Source organism: Panthera onca, chromosome E1 (genome assembly GCF_046562875.1).
Source record: "Panthera onca isolate mPanOnc1 chromosome E1, mPanOnc1 haplotype 2, whole genome shotgun sequence".
Classification (NCBI taxonomy): domain Eukaryota; kingdom Metazoa; phylum Chordata; class Mammalia; order Carnivora; family Felidae; genus Panthera; species Panthera onca.
This window is the reverse complement of record NC_138352.1, coordinates 34,213,027-34,234,750: the sequence shown is the minus strand read 5'-3', so window position 1 is coordinate 34,234,750 and position 21,724 is coordinate 34,213,027. Positions and strand designations below refer to the sequence as shown.

Here is a 21,724-nt window from a genome sequence, read left to right as displayed (position 1 = left end):
ACACATATATATGTGTGTATATACACACACAATAAAATATATATAACAAATATATATTTATGATCTTACAGTTTGTGAGTTCAAGCCCTGCATCAGGCTCTGTGCTGACAACTCAGATCCCAGAGCCTGCTTTGGTTTCTGTGTCTCCCTCTCTCTCTGTCCCTCCCCCACTCATGCTGTATCTCTCTCTGTCTCTCAAAAATAAATAAATGTTAAAATTTTTTTAAAGTTTTAAATGTTTATTTATTTTGAGAGAGAGAGGGAGAGCGTGTGTGCATGCTAGTGGGGGAGGGGCAAAGAGAGAGAGGCAGGGAGAAAGAATCCCAAGCAGTCTCCTCCCCTAACCGACTGAGCCACCCAGGTGCGCCAATTTATAGTTTTCTTTGTGCAAAGCCTTTCATCTCTCTGGTTAAATTCCAAAGTATTTATCCTTTTTGATGCTATTATAAATGGAACTGTTTTTATAATTTTCTCTTTAGGTTGTTCATTGTTTGTGTACAGAAATGTAACTGACTTGTGTGTTGACTTAGTATGTTGCTACTTTACTAAATTCATTTATTAGTTCTAGCAGGTGTACGTGTGTATAATCTTCAGAGTTTTCTCTATATATCGTATCACCTGCAAGCACAAAAATTTTACTTCTTCTTTTCCAATTTGGATATTCTTTTATTTCTTTTTCTTCCCTAATTGCTGTGGCTAGAACTTCCACTCCTATGTTGAACATAAGTAGTGAAAGTAGGCATCCTTGTCTTGTTCTTGATCTTAGAGGAAAAGCTTTCAGTCTTTCACCTTTCACATCAAAGAGTACTGAATTATGCTAAATGTGCTTTCTGCATCAAATGACGTGATCATGTGTTTTTTCCCTTTATTCTGTTGATGGGGCATATTACAGGGGCTCCTGGGTGGCTCAGTCAATTGGGTGTCCGACTTCGGCTCAGGTCATGATCTCACAGTTTGTGGGTTCAACAGCTCAGAGCCTAGAGCCTGCTTCAGATTCTCTCTCTCTCTCTCTCTCTCTCTCTCTCTCTCTCTCTCTGTCTCTCTTTCTGCCCCTCCCCTGCTTGTGCGCATGCTCTCTCAAAAACTGAATAAATAAACATTAAAAAAAAAAAAAAAAGAAATCTCTCAACAAAGAAAAGCTTGAACCCAGTGGCTTCAGTGGTGAATGCTACCAAACATTTAAGTTTTTTTTTTTTTAACACTTATTCACTGGGGCGCCTGAGTAGCTCAGTCGGTTAAGTGTCTGACTTCAGCTCTATTGTTTTTTAGTCTCTATTTCACTAATCTCTGCTCTAATTTTTATTATTCCCTCCCCTCTGGTAGTTATGGATTTGGTTTGGTCTTTTGAGTTGTAAAGTGGGATGCTAGTTTGAGATGTTGGGTATTTTTTTTTTTTAACTTTTTAAAATAAGATTTTATTTTTAAGTAATCTCTACACCCAGTGTGGGGCACGAACTCACAACCCCGAGATCAAGAGTCACATGCTCTAACGACTGAGCCAGCCAGGTGCCCGAGATCTCGTTTTTTTAATGTAAGCATTTATAGCTATAAAATTTTCCCCTTAGCACTACTTTTGCTGCATCCCATAAGATTTGGTATGCTGTGTTTTGTTTTCATTTGTCTCTAAGTATTTTCTAATTTCTCTTGTGGTTTCTTCTTTGATGCATTGGTTGTTTAAAAGTATGCTCTTTAATTTCCACTATTTTGTGAGTTTTCCAGTTTTCCTTTCTTACTTACTACTGTCTTCACTCCATTGTGGTCAGAGAAGATAACTTGTATGAGATCTATCTTTCAAAATCTATTGAAACTTAATTTGTTGCCTAACATATGGTCTATCCTATAAAGTGTCTCATGTGTACTTGAGAGGGATATATATTCTGGTGTTGTTGGATGGTGTTCTGCATATGTCTGTTAAATCTAGTTAGTTTAAGTCTTCTAATTTTTTACTTATCTTTTGTCTCGTTGTTCTATCCATTATTGTGAGTGTAATACTGAAGTCTCTAACTGTTATTATACAAATATCTATTTCTCCCTTCAATTATGTTAGTTTTTGCTTCATACATTTAAAAATGTTTTTAAAGCTTATTTATTTTGAAAGGGAGAAAAAGAGAGAAGGGGAGAGAGAGAGAGAGAAAACGAGGGAGAGAGTGTGTGTGCTTGAATGGGGTAGGGCAGAGAGAGAGAAGAGGAGAGAGTGAATCTCAAGTAGGCTCCACACTGTCAGCACAGAGCCCAAGACAGGGCTCAAACTCACGAATCATGAGATCATGACCTGAGCCAAAATCAAGAGTCAGACACTTAACCAACTGAGCCACCCAGGTGCCCCTCATACATTTTGATGGTCTGACATTAGGTGCATAAATATTTACAATTGTTCTATCTTCTTGCTGTATGCAATCTTTTTTTTTTTTTTTTTTAATTTTAACGTTTATTTATTTTTGAGACAGAGACAGAGCATGAACGGGGGAGGGTCAGAAAGAGAGGGAGACACAGAATCCAAAACAGGCTCCAGGCTCTGAGCGGTCAGCACAGAGCCTGACGCAGGGCTCGAACTCAGGGACCATGAGATCAGAACCTGAGCCGTAGTTGGACGCTTCACCGACTGAGCCACCCAGGCGCCCCTGCAATCTTCTTTTAAAATTGAAGTGTAGGGGCGCCTGGGTGGCGCAGTCGGTGAAGCGTCCGACTTCAGCCAGGTCACGATCTCGCGGTCCGTGAGTTCAAGCCCCGCGTCAGGCTCTGGGCTGATGGCTCGGAGCCTGGAGCCTGTTTCCGATTCTGTGTCTCCCTCTCTCTCTGCCCCTTCCCTGTTCATGCTCTGTCTCTCTCTGTCCCAAAAATAAATAAAAAACGTTGAAAAAAAAATTAAAAAAAAAAAAATAAATAAAATAAAATTGAAGTGTAAGGAACATACAGTGTTATATTACTTCCTGTATTAATATAAAAATTCAACAATTCTATGTATTTACCTAAGAAAATAACTTTTCCAAAACATAGTTTAGAAAAGTCAATAAGTGAGGGGAAATTTACTTTACATTTTTTTTGTTGTTGTTAATGCCATGAAGAACAACATCTGGAAAAAAGGTAAAACTATTTACCTACCTTTAAAAGATATGCATAATTTCATCCTGGCTGCAATAATTAGATTTGCTTTTCAAATTAGATTTAAGAAGAATGCCTTTCATAGCTACCAGAAGCAGAACATGCCAGATAAATGCAAAATACCTGTGACTTCATTCTTCAGAAACAAAGAATGCTTCAGTGAAATGAAAATTCTCACTCTTGTCAACAAATGCAAAGAGCCTTTAAAAGTGTGCACTTAACAATTTGAAGAGGAAACTCAATACAGTGGCAGAATTCAATAGAATAAGAAGCCAGCTCACTACACCCTGTGTTGGCCAGACCCAAATGTTTATAGACAGTTGATAGTTCTCTGGATTAGAAGAATAACCTGCATGGTGGGAGGCAGAGACTGAGACCTCAGAAGGGCCAACAGCAGAAGATGTATACTTCAATGTGATCAGTTAGAAACAGTTTTTTTTGTGTGTAATTTTTAAGTTTATTTATTTATTTTGAGCAGAGGAGGGACAGACAGAGGGAAAGATAGAGAACCCGAAGCAAGCTCTGCACTGTCAGTACGGAGGCCAATGCAGGGCTCAAACCCACAAACCGCGAGATCGTAATCTGAGTTGAAATCGAGAGTCAGATGCTTAACCGACTGAGCCACCCAGGCACCCCTAGAACAAGTTTTTAATTTATGGAAAGCTCTAATTTTGTAAGCAAACAACAGATCACACACACACACACACACTGAACTCACAGCAGTAAGTTCAATAAATATTCAGTTCATCTTTGAAATGTTAATGCCATCATTCTATTTCTTAAAACAGAAAAGCAAGGTGATAGAGCATCTTACTATCACATGGCTGAGGAGAAAAAATGCCTTGTATTTGCAACTTTTGTAAATATAAGATTGTTTCAATATTTTATTTTATTTTATTTTATTTATTTTTTTTTAACGTTTATTTATTTTTCAGACAGAGAGAGACACAGCATGAACGGGGGAGGGGCAGAGAGAGAGGGAAACACAGAATCGGAAGCAGGCTCCAGGCTCTGAGCCATCAGCCCAGAGCCCGACGCGGGGCTCGAACCCGCGGACCGCGAGATCGTGACCTGAGCTGAAGTCGGACGCTTAACCGACTGAGCCACTCAGGCACCCCTCAAAATTTTAAAAGAGATAAAAATTAGGATTAAATCATCAGCTCACATTTACAATTGACTTCTATCTTGTTTCTCGTTTTTTTATTTAATACTCTTATTCTCTAGGACAATATGTTCTTTAACTAGAACGTACACTGAGGTAGAAGTGTATGTGTCCTTTTCTTATAGTCAAAAGATGGGCAATGCATAATGACATTTATTGTCATTATGATATTTAAATCCATACTAAAGTTATTTTACCAAATAAATGGAAGACATATCTCGAAAGTACAAATAACAGAATGAATACAAGATAAAAAAAAACAAAAACACAACAACTTGATGAGGTACCAAAGAGGAAAGATTTGGCCACAAATTGAATGAACTCATAATAAAATGCCATTGTGAAACTATATCTCACACAAAGACATGTCTGATTCTGTTTTCTTCCAACCGTCTTCAAGCAGTCTACTTGACTATCACACTGGTATTTCACATGTTCAAAGGTGAACTCCTCATATAAGTTCTGTTTTTCAACTACATCATTTCTAGTAGAGCTATCAACACTCTCCTATTTTCATTTATTCATTCAACAAGCATTTCCAAACACATGCTAATTGCTGTGGATACTGAGATAAAAGATGTAACGCTTGCCCTCACAGGGCTGTCAGATGGAAGAAGATTGCCCACCTCTAGCCACTTGCCTGAAACAGCTTCCTGGATAGTTTTCTTGCCTCTTCTCATACTGCTTAACACTGCCATACTCTTTTCTGCAATCATGTCATTCTTCTAGACAAAGATCTATCAAATAGAAACTCTGCTTTTAAGATATAGGCAATAATCCTCTATCACTGAAACACATCAACACCTACTTCTAGACTTTTGAGGGTATCTTTCCATTCTCTCCATCCTCCTATATTTGGAATGCTCTTCTGTTCTCCTATCTAAATCCCATTCATTCAAGATCCAGCTCTTCCAAGAGATTTCCCGAGAGTACTTTGGTCCCCACTGCTCTCTTTACCCCATCTACTGCAAACTTTGTTTTCATTGCTAGGTTTGAGGTATCATGGGGAAAAAACATGTTTTCAATGGTAAAGAACTTTCTCAGTAGATGGTGAGTAATTCTTCATGTCTATGAAAGACTAAAAAGGAAGAAACCAGGCTTAAAAACAGGAGAGGTTTTGGGTTGGACATGGAAACTAACTTCACAGAGGCAACTGGCTGGCTCAGTCAGTGGAGTATGCAACTCTTGACTTCAGGGTTGTGAGTTCAAGCCCTACATTGGGCATAGAGCTTGCTTTAAAAAATAAATAAATAAATAAAAATTAAAAAGAAAAATAACTTCACATTGAGTAATTTAAAAAGAAAAGGTTCAGTACTTCCAGCCCCCATTATTTTGGATTCCTCCAGAGGGTAACAGATTCCTGCTGGTCATATTTTGGATATAACCGGCATCCACTAATAGCTATGTAACCTTAGAAGTCACCTTCTGGAGGTGGGATCAAGATGGTAAAGTAAGAGGATCCTGAGCTCACCTCTTCCCACAGACACACCAAAATCTACAACTATATATAAAACAATTATCTCTGAGAACAAACTGAAGGCAAGCAGAATAGATCATATACAACTAAGGATATAAACAAAAAGCCACATTAAGACATGTAGCACAGGTGGAGACTCAGTTTAGTTAGGACCCACACTTCCACCAATGGAAGGAATATTGCAACCATAGAGGCTCTTCCTAAGGAAGAAGAAGTCTGAGCCACACATCTGGCTCCATAGTCCAGGTGACCTGCACTGGGAAGACACACACCCATAAACTCTGGCTTTCAAAATCAATGGGACTAATGTCTGGGAGAGCTGGAAGGCAGTAGGAAACCGAGGCTCTGCTCTTAAAGGGCAAGTGCACATTCTTGCTCTTAGTCCCAACGCAGAAGCAGCAGTTTGAAAGTGCCTGGGTTACACATGAAGGAGATCCATTGACTAGTTTTATGGTGTGTGCTGGAGGGGCAGTGATCTGTTGGAATGTTCTCTGAAGATAGAAACACCGGTGGGCACTTTTAATTTTTTTACTTCCCTTCTTGCCTGGTTTGCCTGGCCATAGCAGGTGCCATTTCTGACGCTCTCCATCTACTGTACTAGTACAGCTAGCCCCATCCAACCTGCCCACCCTGGCCTGGAGTCCCTCCCACATGGCTCCCTGATCCACCACATCCCACAGTCATACTCAGCACCAGAGCCATTCCCAAGTGCTCCTGCCGTGGAGTGCCAGCCCTGCATTTAGAATGCTTGCAATAGTCATAGCCAACCTGGCAATCAGCTCTGCCAGAGGCCTGCCCAGCCCACTAGCATGCTTACAGCTGCTGCAGCTGCCCCACAGACCCATGAGATTGCACTGATCATGACCAAGCCACAACAGGAAGGTGCATGTAGCCCATACAAGAAATATCCCTGAGGCACCTGAGCCAGGTGCCTCAGGGATGTTCGCAGTACTGGGCCCCAGGATGCCTTATGCATAAAGCCACTCTGCCAAGACTGGTACATGTAACTGATCTAATATATAAAAACAAACAGAGAGTTACGTAAAATAAAAAGGCAGGAATATGTTCCAAATGAAAGAATGTGATAAAATCTCAGAAAAAGAACTAAACGAAATGGAAATAATCAGATAAAAAGTTCAAAGTAATAGCCATAAAACAATCTCACTGTACTCAAGAGAAGAATGCATGAACACAGCAAGAACTTCAACAAAGAAACAGAAAATAAAAAAAAAAAAAAAAACAATCAGAGCTGAAGAATTCAGTAAGTGAAATGAAAAATATACTAGAGGGAATCAACAGCAGATCAGAATGCAGAAGAATGGATCAGCGATCTGGAAGACAGGGTAGTAGAGATCACCCACTCAGAAGAGAAAAAAGAAAAAAAAATTTTTTTAATGAGGATAGTTTAAGGGACGCTGGGACAACATTAAGCATACTAACATTTCCATTATAGGGCTCCCAAAAGGAGAAAAGAGGGAGAGAAAGGCACAGAAAAACTATTTGAAGAAATAATTGCTGAAAACTTCCCTAACCTGGTGAGGGAAACAGACACCCAAGTCCAGGAAGCAAAAAGAGTCCCAAATAAGGTGCACCCAAAGAGACCCATACCAACACACATTATCATCAAAGTGTCATCAATTTAAAGATAAAGAGATAATCTTAAAAGCAGCAAGAGAAAAAAAAATCTATTTATGTACAAAGGAACTCCCATAAGACTATAATTGATTTTTCAGCAGAAACTTTACAGGCCAGAAGGGAGTAGCACAATATATTCTAAATGCTAAAAGGAAACAACTTTCAACCAAAAATACTCCACCCAGCAAGGTTATCACTCAGAATTGAAGGAGACTTCTGCTTTTCCCAGAAAAGCAAAAGTCAAAGGAGACACCAAAGTGGCCCTATAGTAAATATTAAAGGGATTTAAGTGGAAAAGTACAAAATTAGAAATAAGAAAATTATGCCTTTTTAAAAGTTTATTTATTTTGAGAGAGAGTAAGAGCAAGTGAGCATGGGAGGGGAGGGGCAGAGAAAGAGAGAGGGAGAGAGGGAATCCTAAGCAGGCTCTGTGCTGACAGTAGAGAACCTGATGCAGGGTACGAACCCAAGAACTGTGAGATCATGACCTGAGCCAAAATCAAGAGTCAGATGCTTAACTGACTGAGTCACTTCGGTGCCCCAAGAAACTTATGAAAGAAACAAATCTCAATGATAAAAGTAAACATAAAGGTGGTGGATCAACCACCTACTTTAACTAGTCTGTAATCAAAATACAAAATTAGTAAAATCATCAGGACCTACAAAGAATATACAAAATAGTAAGATGTAAAACATGACATAAAAACATAAAATGTGGGGAGAGAGGAAGTAACAGTGTAGTGCTTTTAGAATGCATGAATTGAAGCAATCACTGACTTAAAATAGGCTGCTATATACATAAGATGTTATGTATGAACCACATGGTAACTACAAACCAAATACCTATAATTGATACACAAAAAATAAAGAGAAAGGAAAATAAACATAACACTAAGGAAATTCACCAAATCACAAGGGAAAAGAGCAAGAGAAGAAAAAAGGAACACAGAAGAACTACAAAAAACAACCAGAAGGCAACCAACAAAATGGCATAAGTACGTATCTATCAATAATTACTTTAAATGTAAGTGGACTAAATGCTCCAATCAAAAGACATAGGGTGACTTAATGGATAAAAAACAAGACCCATGTGTATGCTGCCTACAAGAGACTCACTTCATATCTAAAGACACATACAGACTGAAAGTAAAGGGATGAGAAAAGATATTCCATGTAAACGGAAATGAAAAGAAAGCTGGGGTAACAATATTTTACATGTGTAAAATATTTATATCAGACAAAATAGACTTTATTATTAGTTTCTAAGTATTTATTTTTAAGTCAGCCCTACACCCAGCGAGGGCCTCAAACTCACAACCCCAAGATCAAGAGTCTTATGCTCTGCTGAGATAGCCAGGTGCTCCAAGACAAGATAGACTTTAAAGCAAAGACTGTAAGAACAGACAAGGACATTACATAATGATAAAAAGATCAAGAAGAGGATATATTTTTACATGTGTAAATATCTATACACCCAACATAGAAGCGCCTAAATACAGAAAGCAAGTATTATCAGACATAAAAGAAGAAACTGACAGTAATACAATAATAGTAGGGAACTTTAACACTCCACCACTTCCATCAGTGGATAGATCACCCAGACAGAAAATCAATACGGAAACACTGGCCTTAAATCACACATTAGACAAGATGAACTTCATAGATATTTGCAAAACATTCCATCCAAAAACAGAATAGATTTTTTTTTTCTCAAATACACATGGAATATCTCCAGAATAGATCACATGTTAGGTCACAAAAAAGTCTCAATAAATTTAGTAAGACTGAAATCATATCACGCATCTTTTCTAACTATAACAGTATGAAACTTGAAATCAATTACAAGAAGAAAATCAGGAAAAACACAAACATGCAGCTGAACAACATGTTATTAAATAACTAATGGGTCAATGAAGAAATCAAAAGGAAATAAAATACTTTGAGACAAACTGAAATAAAAACACAAAATCTATGGGACACAAAGGTAGTTTTAAGACAGAAGTTTACAATGACACAGGCCCACCTCAAGAAACAAGAAAAATCTCAAAACAATGTAACCTTACACCTAAAGGAACTAGAGAAAGAACAAAGCCCAAAGTTAGTACAAGGAAGGAAATAATAAAGGTTAAAATGAAAATGATATAGACACTAAAATAAAAAAATAGAAAACATCAATATAACTAGGAGCCAGTTCTTTGAAAAAAGAAATAAAATTGATAAGCCTTTAGTCAGACTCATCAAGAAAAAAAGAGGGAAGGCCCAAATAAATAAAATCAGAAATGAAAGAGAAGTTACAACTGATACCACAGAAATACAAAAAATCATAAACAAATAATTATTTGACAATAAATGCGACACCTACAAAAACAGATAAATTCCTAGAAACATACAATCTTTCAAGACTGAATCAAGAAGAAATAGAAAATCTGAATAGACTGATTACTAGTAATGAAATTGAAGCAGTAATTTAAAAATTCCCAGCAAACAAAAGTCCACAACCAGACAACTTCACAGGTGAATTCTACCAAACATTTATGGAACTATTAACACCTATCCTTCTCAAACTATTCCAAAAACTAAAGAGGAAGGAATGCTTCCAAAATCATTCTAAAAGGCCAGCACTACCCCAATATAAAAAAAAAAAAAAAATCAAAGACACCACAAAGAAAGAAAATTACAAGCTAATACCCTGATGAATATAGATGCAGAAATTCTCAACAAAATATTAGCAAATCAAATTCAACAACACATTAAGAAAATCATACACCATCATCAAGTGGGATTTATTTCAAGGATGCAAGGATGGTTCAGTATCTGCAAATCAATCAGTATGATACACCACATTAACAAAAAGAAGGATAAAAATCAGTTGATTATGTCAATAGATGCAGAAAAATCATCTGATAAAACTCAATTATCCATTTATAATAAAAATTCTCAACAAAGTGGGTATAGAGGGCACATACTTCAACATAATAAAGGGCACCTATGACAAACCCACAGCTAACATCATACCTAATGGTGAAAAGCGAAAAGCTTTTTCTCTGAGATCAGGAATGAGGGGGCCCCTCTTGCCACTACTAGACACATCAGACAAGAAAAAGTGACAAAAGATATCCAAATTGGAAAAGAAGAAGTAAAACTGTCATTATTTGTAGATTAAATGGTACCATATATAGAAAACCAAGACTTCACCAAAAAATTATTAAAATAAATTAATTCAGCAAAGTTACAGGATATGAAATCTGTATACATAAATCTGATCCATTTCTATACACTAATAATGAACTATTAGTGAAATTAAGAAAACAATCCCATTTACAATTGTATTAATAAGAATAAAATGCCCAGGAATAAATTTAACCAAGGAGGTAAAAGACCTATACTCTGAAAAATGTAAGACATTGATGAAAGAAATTAAAGTTGACACAAATAAATGGAAAGGTAAACAACGCTTATGGACTGGAAAAATTAATATTGTTAAAAGGTCTATACCACTCAAAGCAATTTACAGATTAATACAATCTCTATCAAAATACAATGGCAATTTTTCACAGAACTAGTACAAGTAATCCTAAAATTTGTGTAGCCACAGAAGACTGAATAGTCAAAGCAATCTTGAGAAAGAGTAAAGCTGAGGTATAATGCTCTTTGATTTCAAACTATACTACAAAGCTATAGCAATCAAAACAGTAATAATATTGGCATAAAAACAGACACATAGTTCAATTGAACAGAAGAGAGTCTAGAAATAAATCTACAATTATACAATTAATTTTTGACAAAGAATATGCAATAAAAAAATGACAATCTTTTTATTAAATAGTATTGGGAAAACTGGACAGCTACATGCAAAAGAATGAAACTGAACCAATTTTTTTTTTACACCATATACAAAAATAAACTCAAAATGGATTATACACCTAAATGTGAGACCTGCTCTCACCAGGAACTGAATCTCCCAGCACGTTGATCTTGGATTTCCCTGCCTCCAGAATTGTAAGAAATAAATTCCTTCTGTTTAAGCCACTCAGTCTATGGTATTTTGTTATAGGAGCCTGAGCTGAATAAGACAGGTTGTTTTTGTTTTTGTTTTTGTTTTTGTTTTTGTTGTTGTGGTGGTGGTGGTGGTTGAGTTGTAAGAGTTCTTTATATATTCTGGACATTGACTCCTTATCAGCTATATGATTTGCAAAAATTTTGATGTAGCTTAATTTATCTGTTTTTGTTGTTGTCTGTGAACACTGGTTTTTAAGCCTTCATAGTTTGGGTTGGTTATATTAAACTACTACTTTTAACTTATGAATTTCCCAATAAATGGCATTTGGATAAAATAAGAGATAATTAGGGGCACCTGGGAGGCTCAGTTGGTTGAGTGTCTGACTCTTGATTTCAGCTCAGGTCATGATGCCAGAGTTGTGGGATTGAGCCCCATGTCAGGTTCCATGCTCAGCGTGGAGATTCTCTCTCTCTCTCTCTCTCTCTCTCTCTCTCTCTTCTCTGCCCCCCCCCCACCCCTCTCACATGTGCTCCCTCTCTCTCTCTAAAATAAAAATAAATAAATAAAAGAGATAATGAATACAACATCTTTTTTTATTACCTGGAGCTGCATTCGTTTTAATAATATGCTACTTACTATTCAATTCTCTACTACAAACCAGAATTGAATCTGCAAACTTGTAAAGATGAGTTCAGGCATGCTCAGTGAAATGATGCTAACTCAATGCTGGTCTATTCTGTGGTAAGTGGTGAAGAATGCCAGAATAATCTGTAGTGGTCAAGCATACAAAAAAATCAACTTTTTACACACCTCTAGCTATAAGGGGCATTCAAGTGGCACTTAAGAAGTTTCTTTTCTTTGAGTAAGACTAAAGCAATTAGATTTAGAAATAGCCTGGGAAACATACTGAATGTAAGAAATTGCAATAAACAAGTAAATTTTTATTTTTAAAAATGGGTGCTACCAGGTTTTTCTTCATTTATTATTTCTATTTCTTATTTCATTCATTTCTTCTTATTATTTGTATCATTTCTTTTTTTTAATATATGAAATTTACTGTCAAATTGGTTTCCATACAACACCCAGTGCTCATCCCAAAAGATGCCCTCTTCAATACCCATCACCCACCCTCCCCTCCCTCCCAACCCCCAACAACTCTCAGTTTGTTCTCAGTTTTTAACGGTCTCTTATGCTTTGGCTCTCTCCCACTCTAACCTCTTTTTTTTTTTTTCCTTCCCCTCCCCCATGGGTTTCTGTTAAGTTTCTCAGGATCCACCTAAGAGTGAAACCATATGGTATCTGTCTTTCTCTGCATGGCTTATTTCACTTAGCATAACACTCTCCAGTTCCATCCACGTTGCTACAAAGGGCCATATTTCATTCTTTCTCCTTGCCACATAGTACTCCATTGTGTATATAAACCACAATTTCTTTATCCATTCATCAGTTGATGGACATTAGACTCTTTCCATAATTTGGCTATTGTTGAGAGTGCTGCTATAAACATTGGGGTACAAGGGCCCCTATGCATCAGTACTGTATCCTTTGGGTAAATTCCTAGCAGTGTTACTGCTGGGTCATAGCGTAGGTCTATTTTTAATTTTTTGAGGAACCTCCACACTGTTTTTTGTATCATTTCTTAAATGATCTTTTTTCTTATTAATAGAAGTCTACAAAAACCCTCTGCTAGTCATATTAATGATTTATTGCCAACAACTTTAAAAACAGTGGTCTGTATGGTTCCTAATGGCTTGACAATTCAGTGTTGTGAATGAGAATAAACTTGCATTGCCTCATCATTATGTAATTTTTGGAACAACAATTATCCCAGTAGATGCCAAGTCGATACGTAAAGCTGAAAATTAACCCAAAGATCTTTACATTTGGCCTACTAGAAAATTTCAGAATCTTTTGGAATCTTTTTTTAACTCTAATGGGAATAAGCTTATGATGCCTCTGTAGTGCCTCTGGTAATTTCAGCTAAAATTTTTTCTGGGTTTGTATCCCTTAGCCCTATGCAAAAGAGTGACACATCACTGTCAGATTTTCCCTAAGAGAAAGTAAGAAATTAAGCTTCAAGCCAATTTTTTTTATGCTAACCAACACAGAAAAATATTGTCAATAAACCTCAGTTACTGATGAAAGAAACTTTTTATATAAAGTTATAGTTTACAAGAGGGGTAAACATCAACAAACCCCTGATAATTCATCATTAAGGAAGCATTCCCTTTAGCCAGTTTCTCCACATTGAGCATGCTTATTGTATCCATTCTCTGTATTGTGCAGAATGGTTCATGTGATTGAGTTCAGAGGATACAAGTTTGGTAACATTTATTTTTTTTATTTTTATTTTTCCTTTTAATTTTTTTAATGTTTTATTTTATTTTTGAGAGAGAGAGAGAGAGAGAGAGAGAGAGAGAGCGTGTGTGCACGTGAGTGAGCAGGGGAGGGGCAGAGAGAGAGGGAGAAGCAGATCTGAAGCAGGCTCCAGGCTCTGAGCTGTCAGCACCGAGCCCAATGTGGGGCTCAAACCCACAAACTGCGAGATTGTGACTGGAGCTGAAGTTGGAAACCTAACCAATTGAGTCACCCAGGTGCCCCAAGTTTGATAAACATTTAGAACTTACCAGGACTATTTCTTGTGGAAAAAAGTTGTTTTATAAAACCATTTAAAGGAGATAATAATCTCTCATAATTTTTTTCTTTTAATGGCAGTAGGTATTGGTACCCTTTTAACCACATGCCCGCTACTCCGTGAGTATTCATTATATTCATTGTATTTAAGCTTTGTATTTAGGAAATGAAATACTGACCAATCTATAAGGATTCAAATTATCTATCAAAATGAATGACAAACCTAAGTACAAAACTGAAGGCTGAAATGTTCAGTTGATAGTGTCCTAAAAGGCAATAAAAACGTACTTTTTTATTACTCAAGATAGTTCTGGAGACTTGAGTCAAAACTGGGCTAATATTGGCATATCTGCACTTTCTTAAAGCAATCTACCATTGTATGTATGTACGTATCATTGACATACAACATTCTATCAGATTCATGTATACAACATAATACGATCTGCCATTTTATTTTATTTTATTTTATTTATTTATTTTTTTTAACATTTATTTTTGAGACAGAGAGAGACAGAGCATGAACGGGGGAGGGTCAGAGAGAGAGGGAGACACAGAATCTGAAACAGGCTCCAGGCTCTGAGCAGTCAGCACAGAGCCCGACGCGGGCCTGGAACTCACTGACCGCGAGATCATGACCTGAGCCGAAGTCGGCTGCTTAACCGACTGAGCCACCCAGGCGCCCCACAATCTGCCATTTTAAATCTTTGAGTCGGTAACTGGATTCTTTTTTTTAGTGTTTATTTAATTAAGTAGAGAATTAATTTAATTAAGTACAGAAATGCTATAGAATATAATAAACAAACATACCTCCTGGGCTGTGACCGGCATTCCTCCTCCCCACTGTCTGCCTCCTGCATAAACAGGAAAAATGATAAAAAAATTATTTAAAACCTGAGGTCTCATATCATAATATCAACAATGCAATTTTACTAAGCTTTGTATGTAGGAGCATCTCATTCACCTTGTGCACTTGAACGAATTCTCTCCATAAATAGCAACTTCAACCACCCCAGAAGGTTGATATGTATCAGAATTTATTTCTGGAGGAAACTTCAACAATAGTTTTACAAACAAATTTCATTGATAACAAAATACTAACAATTAAAAGAACTATACCTCTGAAAACCAACTAAAGATGTTATGCTATTGTTATGTTACTTCAAATTCAAAATAAGTGGGCATTCTGATTACTATCAGCAAATCTCATCAAGATGACCTATTAATAATTCTGATCCCCAAAGAACAACCTAAACAATGAGCACCACTTCACAAAATGCTCATGCTCAAATCACCAACAGTATCACCATCAACACAATGGTTACTACTTATTGAGTATTTATCATGTGCCAGGCACCTTGCTCAACACTTTAAGTATATTGACTTATTTATAAGTTCTAGAAGGTTGATGGTACTATATTTCTCATGAATTCTAACACACACACACACACACACACACACACACACACACACACACAGCTTAGGATAAGTATCTTCAATCAATAAAAAAGTACTGAATCATTGTTTAATTACAATGTTTAGTTTTCTTAGTAGCACATAAAATAGTTGAGGGTGTTATAACATGGCAATTAGACTCAATGAAATATGGATTTTACAGATGAAGAAAATGAAATCCAGAAAGTAGAAATAAATAAGTTGTTTAAGGAAATTCACATGGTGAAGTAGAATTAAAACTAATAAAAATACTGCCTCCCAACACATTGTAAAAGCTTACCCCTCCCTGGCCTAGGTCAGGACTTACAAGTTATTATACAGATTTTCATGGACACAAGAATATTGACATAAAGGAAAAGTGAGAAAAGATGTAAGAAATAATAATACTAAGGCGCTAAATGTTTCTTTAAATTTGCTCCCTGACATTTTACATTTGTTTTTTGGTCACTTTTGCTCTATTTGGCAAACATAAAAAAAAATTCACTTTTGCTGAATTTCAAGCAGTATGTGTACTGTCTGCCAATGAGCCACCTACATTTTTGAGTTTATGGAACTATCTCCATTCACCTCTGTTATCATTCTGTCTCCATTCCTGAGCAGCTACTATAATTTAAAACTCTACAATTTTTATTCCCATTTTATTTTCATTATTGATTTCAGGCATGCCCATTATTTTCCACAAAGGGAAGAACACAGCAAAGAGGGAAGACAGATTCAATGTCATAGTGCGCTCAACTATTTGCTGTAGGGGAGGTTTTAGGTTCAGAAGTATTCCCTTTAGGGATTGAAAAGAAAGGTGTCACAGGAAAAGAACTGATTATCTCTAGAGTCAATAGTCAGAACCCAGAAACCAAGTGAAAAGATTCAGATAAGCAAATGTAAATGCTAGATTTTGACTCCCAAAGGAACTATAATCAATAGAAATGATTTCCTGTAATCTCATTTTTCGAATAGTGCTTCATTATTATTACTGGTTAATAAAGCTCAACTTCTGATATATTCTTATCATATTTTTAATTATATGAACAATTATACAAAGGTTATATTTAAGATAAATGTAAGTTACGAGGTGCAATAAGATAATGAATACCTGTGAATATCATTCCACTTAAGAGCTAAAACAGTATCAATCCCTTTGCATCTCTGTGCTTATTAGCTATCTCCCATTCCTATCCTCTCCCGATGTGACTACTATCTTGAATTTTAATTATCATTTTCTTGCTCTCACTCTACTATAAAAAAATTCAAACATACAGAAAGGTTGAAAGTTCTTGTAGTGAATCTGTATATTCATCATATATATATATATATATATATATGTATATATATACATATATACATATATATATATTTTACCATTAATATTTTATATACTTGTTTTATTACATATTATTTTTCTGCCCATCCATCAATCCATCTTCAAAGCAGGATACAGACATCAGTATATTTGTCCTTAAATGTGTATAATTAATTAGAATTCAGTATTATAGTTTTTTTTCTTTTACGGTAAAATTTATACACAATGAAATGCACAAATCTTAAGTGCATCATTCAATGAGTTTTGAAAATTTATGTATCTGTGTAACCCAAACTTCTATCAAGAAATGAAACATTTTTATCACTTCAGAAATTTTTCTTGGGCCTCTTCTCAGTCAACACCTGGTACCACCTACTCCTAGAGGCAACTACTCTTCTGATTTTTCTACAAACTTTTCCTCCCAAATTAGTACATAGCATATGATTCCATTTATATGATTCCACTGTTCATATAAATAAAATCATATAGTATGTACTGTCTTGTGTGAAGCTTCTTTTATGCAGCATTATGTTTTAAGATTCATCCATGTTGCATTTAACAGGAGTTCATTTCTTTTTACTCCTGAGGATTCTATGAATTCACCAGTTTGTTTATTCATCTCCTATTGATATATATGCTTCGGGTGTTTGAATTTTTGTCCATTATGAATAAAGCTGCTATATGCATTCCTTTGTGGGGTTTTGGTAGAAATATGTTTTTGTTTCTCCTGGGTAATGGGATAGATGCATGCACAGTTTTATAGGAAAGTGCAGGCCTTTTCCCAAAGAGATTCTAACACTTTACACTCATCAACAATGTATGAAAGTAGCAATTACAGTTTAATTAGCAATTTTCTTCTCCAATGGTTATTGTTTTCCATGTCCTTAGAAACTTTTGCTTAGCCTTTAGTCACAAAAATACTCTACCATATTTTTTTTAAGATTAAAAAAAATTTTAAGTCATCTCTCCACCCAACATGGAGCTTGAACTCATAAACCTGAGATCAAGAGTCATGCGCTCTACTGACTGAGCAATCCAGGTGCCACTCTACCATATTTTTTAAATAAAAGCTTTATGGTTTTATATATAAGGTCTATAACTCATGCTGAAATAAATATTTGTATATGATGTGAGGTAGAGGTGAGGAGTGAGGTTCATATTTTTCCACATGGATATCCAGTTTTAAGTACCATTTGTTTATGACTTTCCTTTCCCATGGATTACTTGGCTCCTTTGTAAAAAATCAAATGACTGTACAGGTGATCTCTACTTCTGGGTTCTTTATTCTGTTTCATTGATCTATTTGTCAATGTTTATGCCAGGACCACATTATCCTGATTACTGTACTTTATAGTACGTTTTGAAGGAAATATAAATCCTCTAACTTGATTCTTCTTTTTCAAGATGGCTTTATTTTCTGTAAGATTTTTTGTCTTGAAAGCTATTTTATCTGATATTAATAGAGCCACTACAGACTTATTTATGCTCACTATGTTGAGCATATTTATGCTCACTTATTTATGCTCTGTTTGCAAGACATATTTTTCAATCACTTTATATTTTAATGAATGTCTCATAAACAAAATATAGTTGTATCTTGCTTTATTTTTATTTTATTCATTGTGACAATCTTTGCCTTTTATTTTTTCTTAAAAACTTTTTTTTAATGTTTATTTATTTTTGAGAGACAGAGAGGCAGAGCACAAGTGTGAAAGGGACAGAGAGAGAGGGAGACACAGAATGCAAAGCAGGTTCCATGCTCCAAGCTGTCAGCACAGTGCCTAACGTGGGGCACAAACTCACAAACTATGAGATCATGACCTGAGCCAAAGTGAGACACTTAACCGACTGAGCCACCTGAGTGCCCCTTTGCCTTTTAATTGTAGTGTTTTGTTCATTTACATTTAATGTAATTTGATATAGTTAGATTTGGGTCTACAATGTTACTGTTTATTTTGTTTGTCATCTACCTTTTTCCTTTGTTACTCTTTTTCTGTCTTCTTTTATGTTATTTGAATATTTTTTAGAATTTCATTTTAATTTACTTTATTTTTATTTATTTTTTAATTTTTTTTAATGTTTATTTATTTTTGACAGAGAGAGAGAGAGAGAGAGTGAGAGAGAGAGAGAGAGAGAGAGAGAGAGAGACGAAGCATGAGCGGGGGAGGGGCAGAGAGAGAGGGAGACACAGAATCCGAAACAGGTTCCAGGCTCTGAGCTGTCAGCACAGAGCCTGAGTGGGGCTCGAACTCACAGACCGCAAGATCATGACCTGAGTTGAAGTTGGACGTTCAACCAACTGAGCCACCCAGGCGTCCCTTAATTTACTTTATTGGTTCTACCTCTTTTCATTATTTTTTTTATTCCATTGTTTTTTTAAATTACATGTCTGTATTCATTCTTTTTCAAGATTTTTTTATTTTTATTTTCTAATATAATTTTATTGTCACGTTGGCTAACATACTGTGTATACAGTGTGCTCCTGGTTTTGGGGGAAGATTCCCATGATTCATCGCTTACATACAACACCCAGTGCTCATCCCAACAAGTGCCCTCCTTGATGCCCATCACCCATTTTCCCCTCTCCCCTGCCACACCTCCATCAACCCTCAGTTCTCTATATTTAAGAGTCTCTTATGGTTTGCCTCCCTCCCTCTCTGTAACTATTTTTTTCTCCTTCCCTTCCCCCATGGTCTTCTGTTAAGTTTCTCAAGTTCCGCATAGGAGTTAAAACATATGATATCTTTCTTCCTCTAACTTGTTTTACTTAGCATAATACCCTCCAGTTCCATCCACGTTGCTGCAAATGGCAGGATTTCATTCTTTCTCATTGCCAAGTAGTATTCCATTGTATTCAAGATTTTATTTTTAAGTAATCTCTACACCCAACGTGGGGCTTGAACTCACAACCCTGAGATCAAAGTCACATGCTCCAAAGACTGAGCCAGCCAGGTGCCCCATGTCTATATTCTTAAACAATGTATTATTTAGTTTTGATTAAGAGATTTAAAAATTGGCCCCAATGTTTAAATTTTTAAACTGAGCCTGGGTGGCTCAGTTGGTTAAGCATCTGACTTTTGATTTTGGCTCAGGTCATGATCTCATAGTTAATGTGTTTGAGCCCTGCATCAGGCTCTGCTCTGACAGCATAGAGCCTACCTGGGATTCTCTGTCATCCTGTCTCTCTGCCCGTCCCCCTGCTCATGTGCACAAGCACTCTCTCTCAAAATAAATAAATAAATACACATTTTAAAAAGAGACCTTTAAATATTGTATTATATGTATGTGGTCTTCCCAATATGCTTTTTAACACTAAGTATTATGCTAACAAGATTCATTTACTTATTACATATAGCCATAGTTCATTTTTACTGGTGTAAAATACTTAGATAGATTGTTTCCAATTTTTGGTGACATCAATCATGCCGCTATAAACATTCTTGTAAATGTCTTTTGGTCTACATGTATAGGAGTGTACCAGGGATTGGAATTGCAGGGTCACATAGTAAACAAAGGTTAACATTTACAAGATACTGCCAAATTATTTTCCAAGATGGTTGTGCTGATTTATACTCTTACCAGGAGTGTATTACTAGCCTATTGCTAGCTTCACACTCTTATCCTCATACCTAAAATGAGCAGACCAATAGGGAGATAATTCAAATTATTTTCAGTTCTTTGGTGGATTTTTCTAAGGGAATTTTTGTGAAAGTATGTGGAGAAGGAAAAAACAAAAATACCCTTGGTGCTTCTTAGGGGGCACACAGAGCCAAAACTAGTTACATCTGCAGAGGAGAACTAGCATTTATTGAGCATCACTATGGCTCAAGTGCTTTACATGTTATTTTATTTAATATGCACCATAGTGGGACGTGTTCAAAGTCATGATGCCAATAAATGGTATAGTTAGGATTTGAACTCACGTCTATCTTTCTGTTACAACCAAGCTTCCTGTAATCTAAGAATCTGACATTAATACCTACATCCAGAGTCAGGGGTTAGGGAGTGAGCCATAAAAGAAAGCATTTCTTTTTTCAGGACTTAAAATAAAATAATATCATCTGTCATTTTTCTATGACTTCAACACTTTAAAATAGTGCCAAAGGAGTGGAAAATTTCTTTTGGCACACACAAAAAAGCAAGTCAGAGTAGTATTTCTTTTGTTTCGTTTTTTTTTTTTTTTTAAGTTTAGTTTTGAGGGGGGGGAGGGAGGGAGGGAGGGAGAGGGAGAACACGTGAGTGGGGGAGGGGCAGAGAGAGAGAGAGAGAGAGAGAGAGAGAGAGAGAGAAGGAGACACAGGATCTGAAGCAGGCTCCAGGTTGCAAGTTGTCAGCACTGAGTTTGACATGGGGTTTGAACCCACAAACCATGAGATCATGACCCAAGCTGAAGTCAGATGCTCAACCAACTGAGCCACCCAGCTGCCCCCAGAGTAGTGTTTCTAACACAAGATCCTCAACATTTTTTTCTTTCTTTTTTAGATTAATATTACAATCATCATGGCAGTGAATGATGAGCCAGTTGTTAGATTTTTAGGAATCTTGTGACACTCACATTGGTAGCCTGAAATTGGCCATGGTGGGAGTATTTACCAGGAAAATCAGCAAGTGCTGCAAGTCAGCCCCCACCCAGAGAAAAGTTTTTTAAACAATTACCAGTACATCATGAGGTGTGGGACCTAAGAATGTATACATTCTATTTATTCTTTTAACGTTTGGTTGAGAGTGCGGGGGCACAAGTGGGGAAGGGGCAGAGAGACAGGGACAGAGGATCTGAAGCAGGCTCTGCACTAACAGCAGCGAGCCCGATGTGGGGCTCGAACTCATGGACCATGAGATCATGACCTGAGCCGAAGTCTGATGCTCAACTGACTGAACCACCCAGGTACCCCAGAATCTGTACATTTTAAAAGCTTCATAGATAACTAACAAACAGTTAAGATTGAAAATCTTTGTCTTAAACAA

General features: G+C 36.4%; 1 protein-coding gene across 5 annotated transcripts in view; it reads right to left on the bottom strand.

Annotated features, from left to right (window-relative positions):
* SSH2 (slingshot protein phosphatase 2) overlaps positions 1-21,724 on the bottom strand; it is a 256,836-nt gene that overhangs the window by 137,316 nt on the left and 97,796 nt on the right. For all 5 annotated transcript variants that reach the window (XM_060647808.3, XM_060647811.3, XM_060647805.3 and 2 more), the window contains one exon: positions 14,818-14,861. In XM_060647808.3, the coding sequence (XP_060503791.2) occupies positions 14,818-14,861 (44 nt within the window). The remainder of the gene's footprint in view (positions 1-14,817; positions 14,862-21,724) is intronic.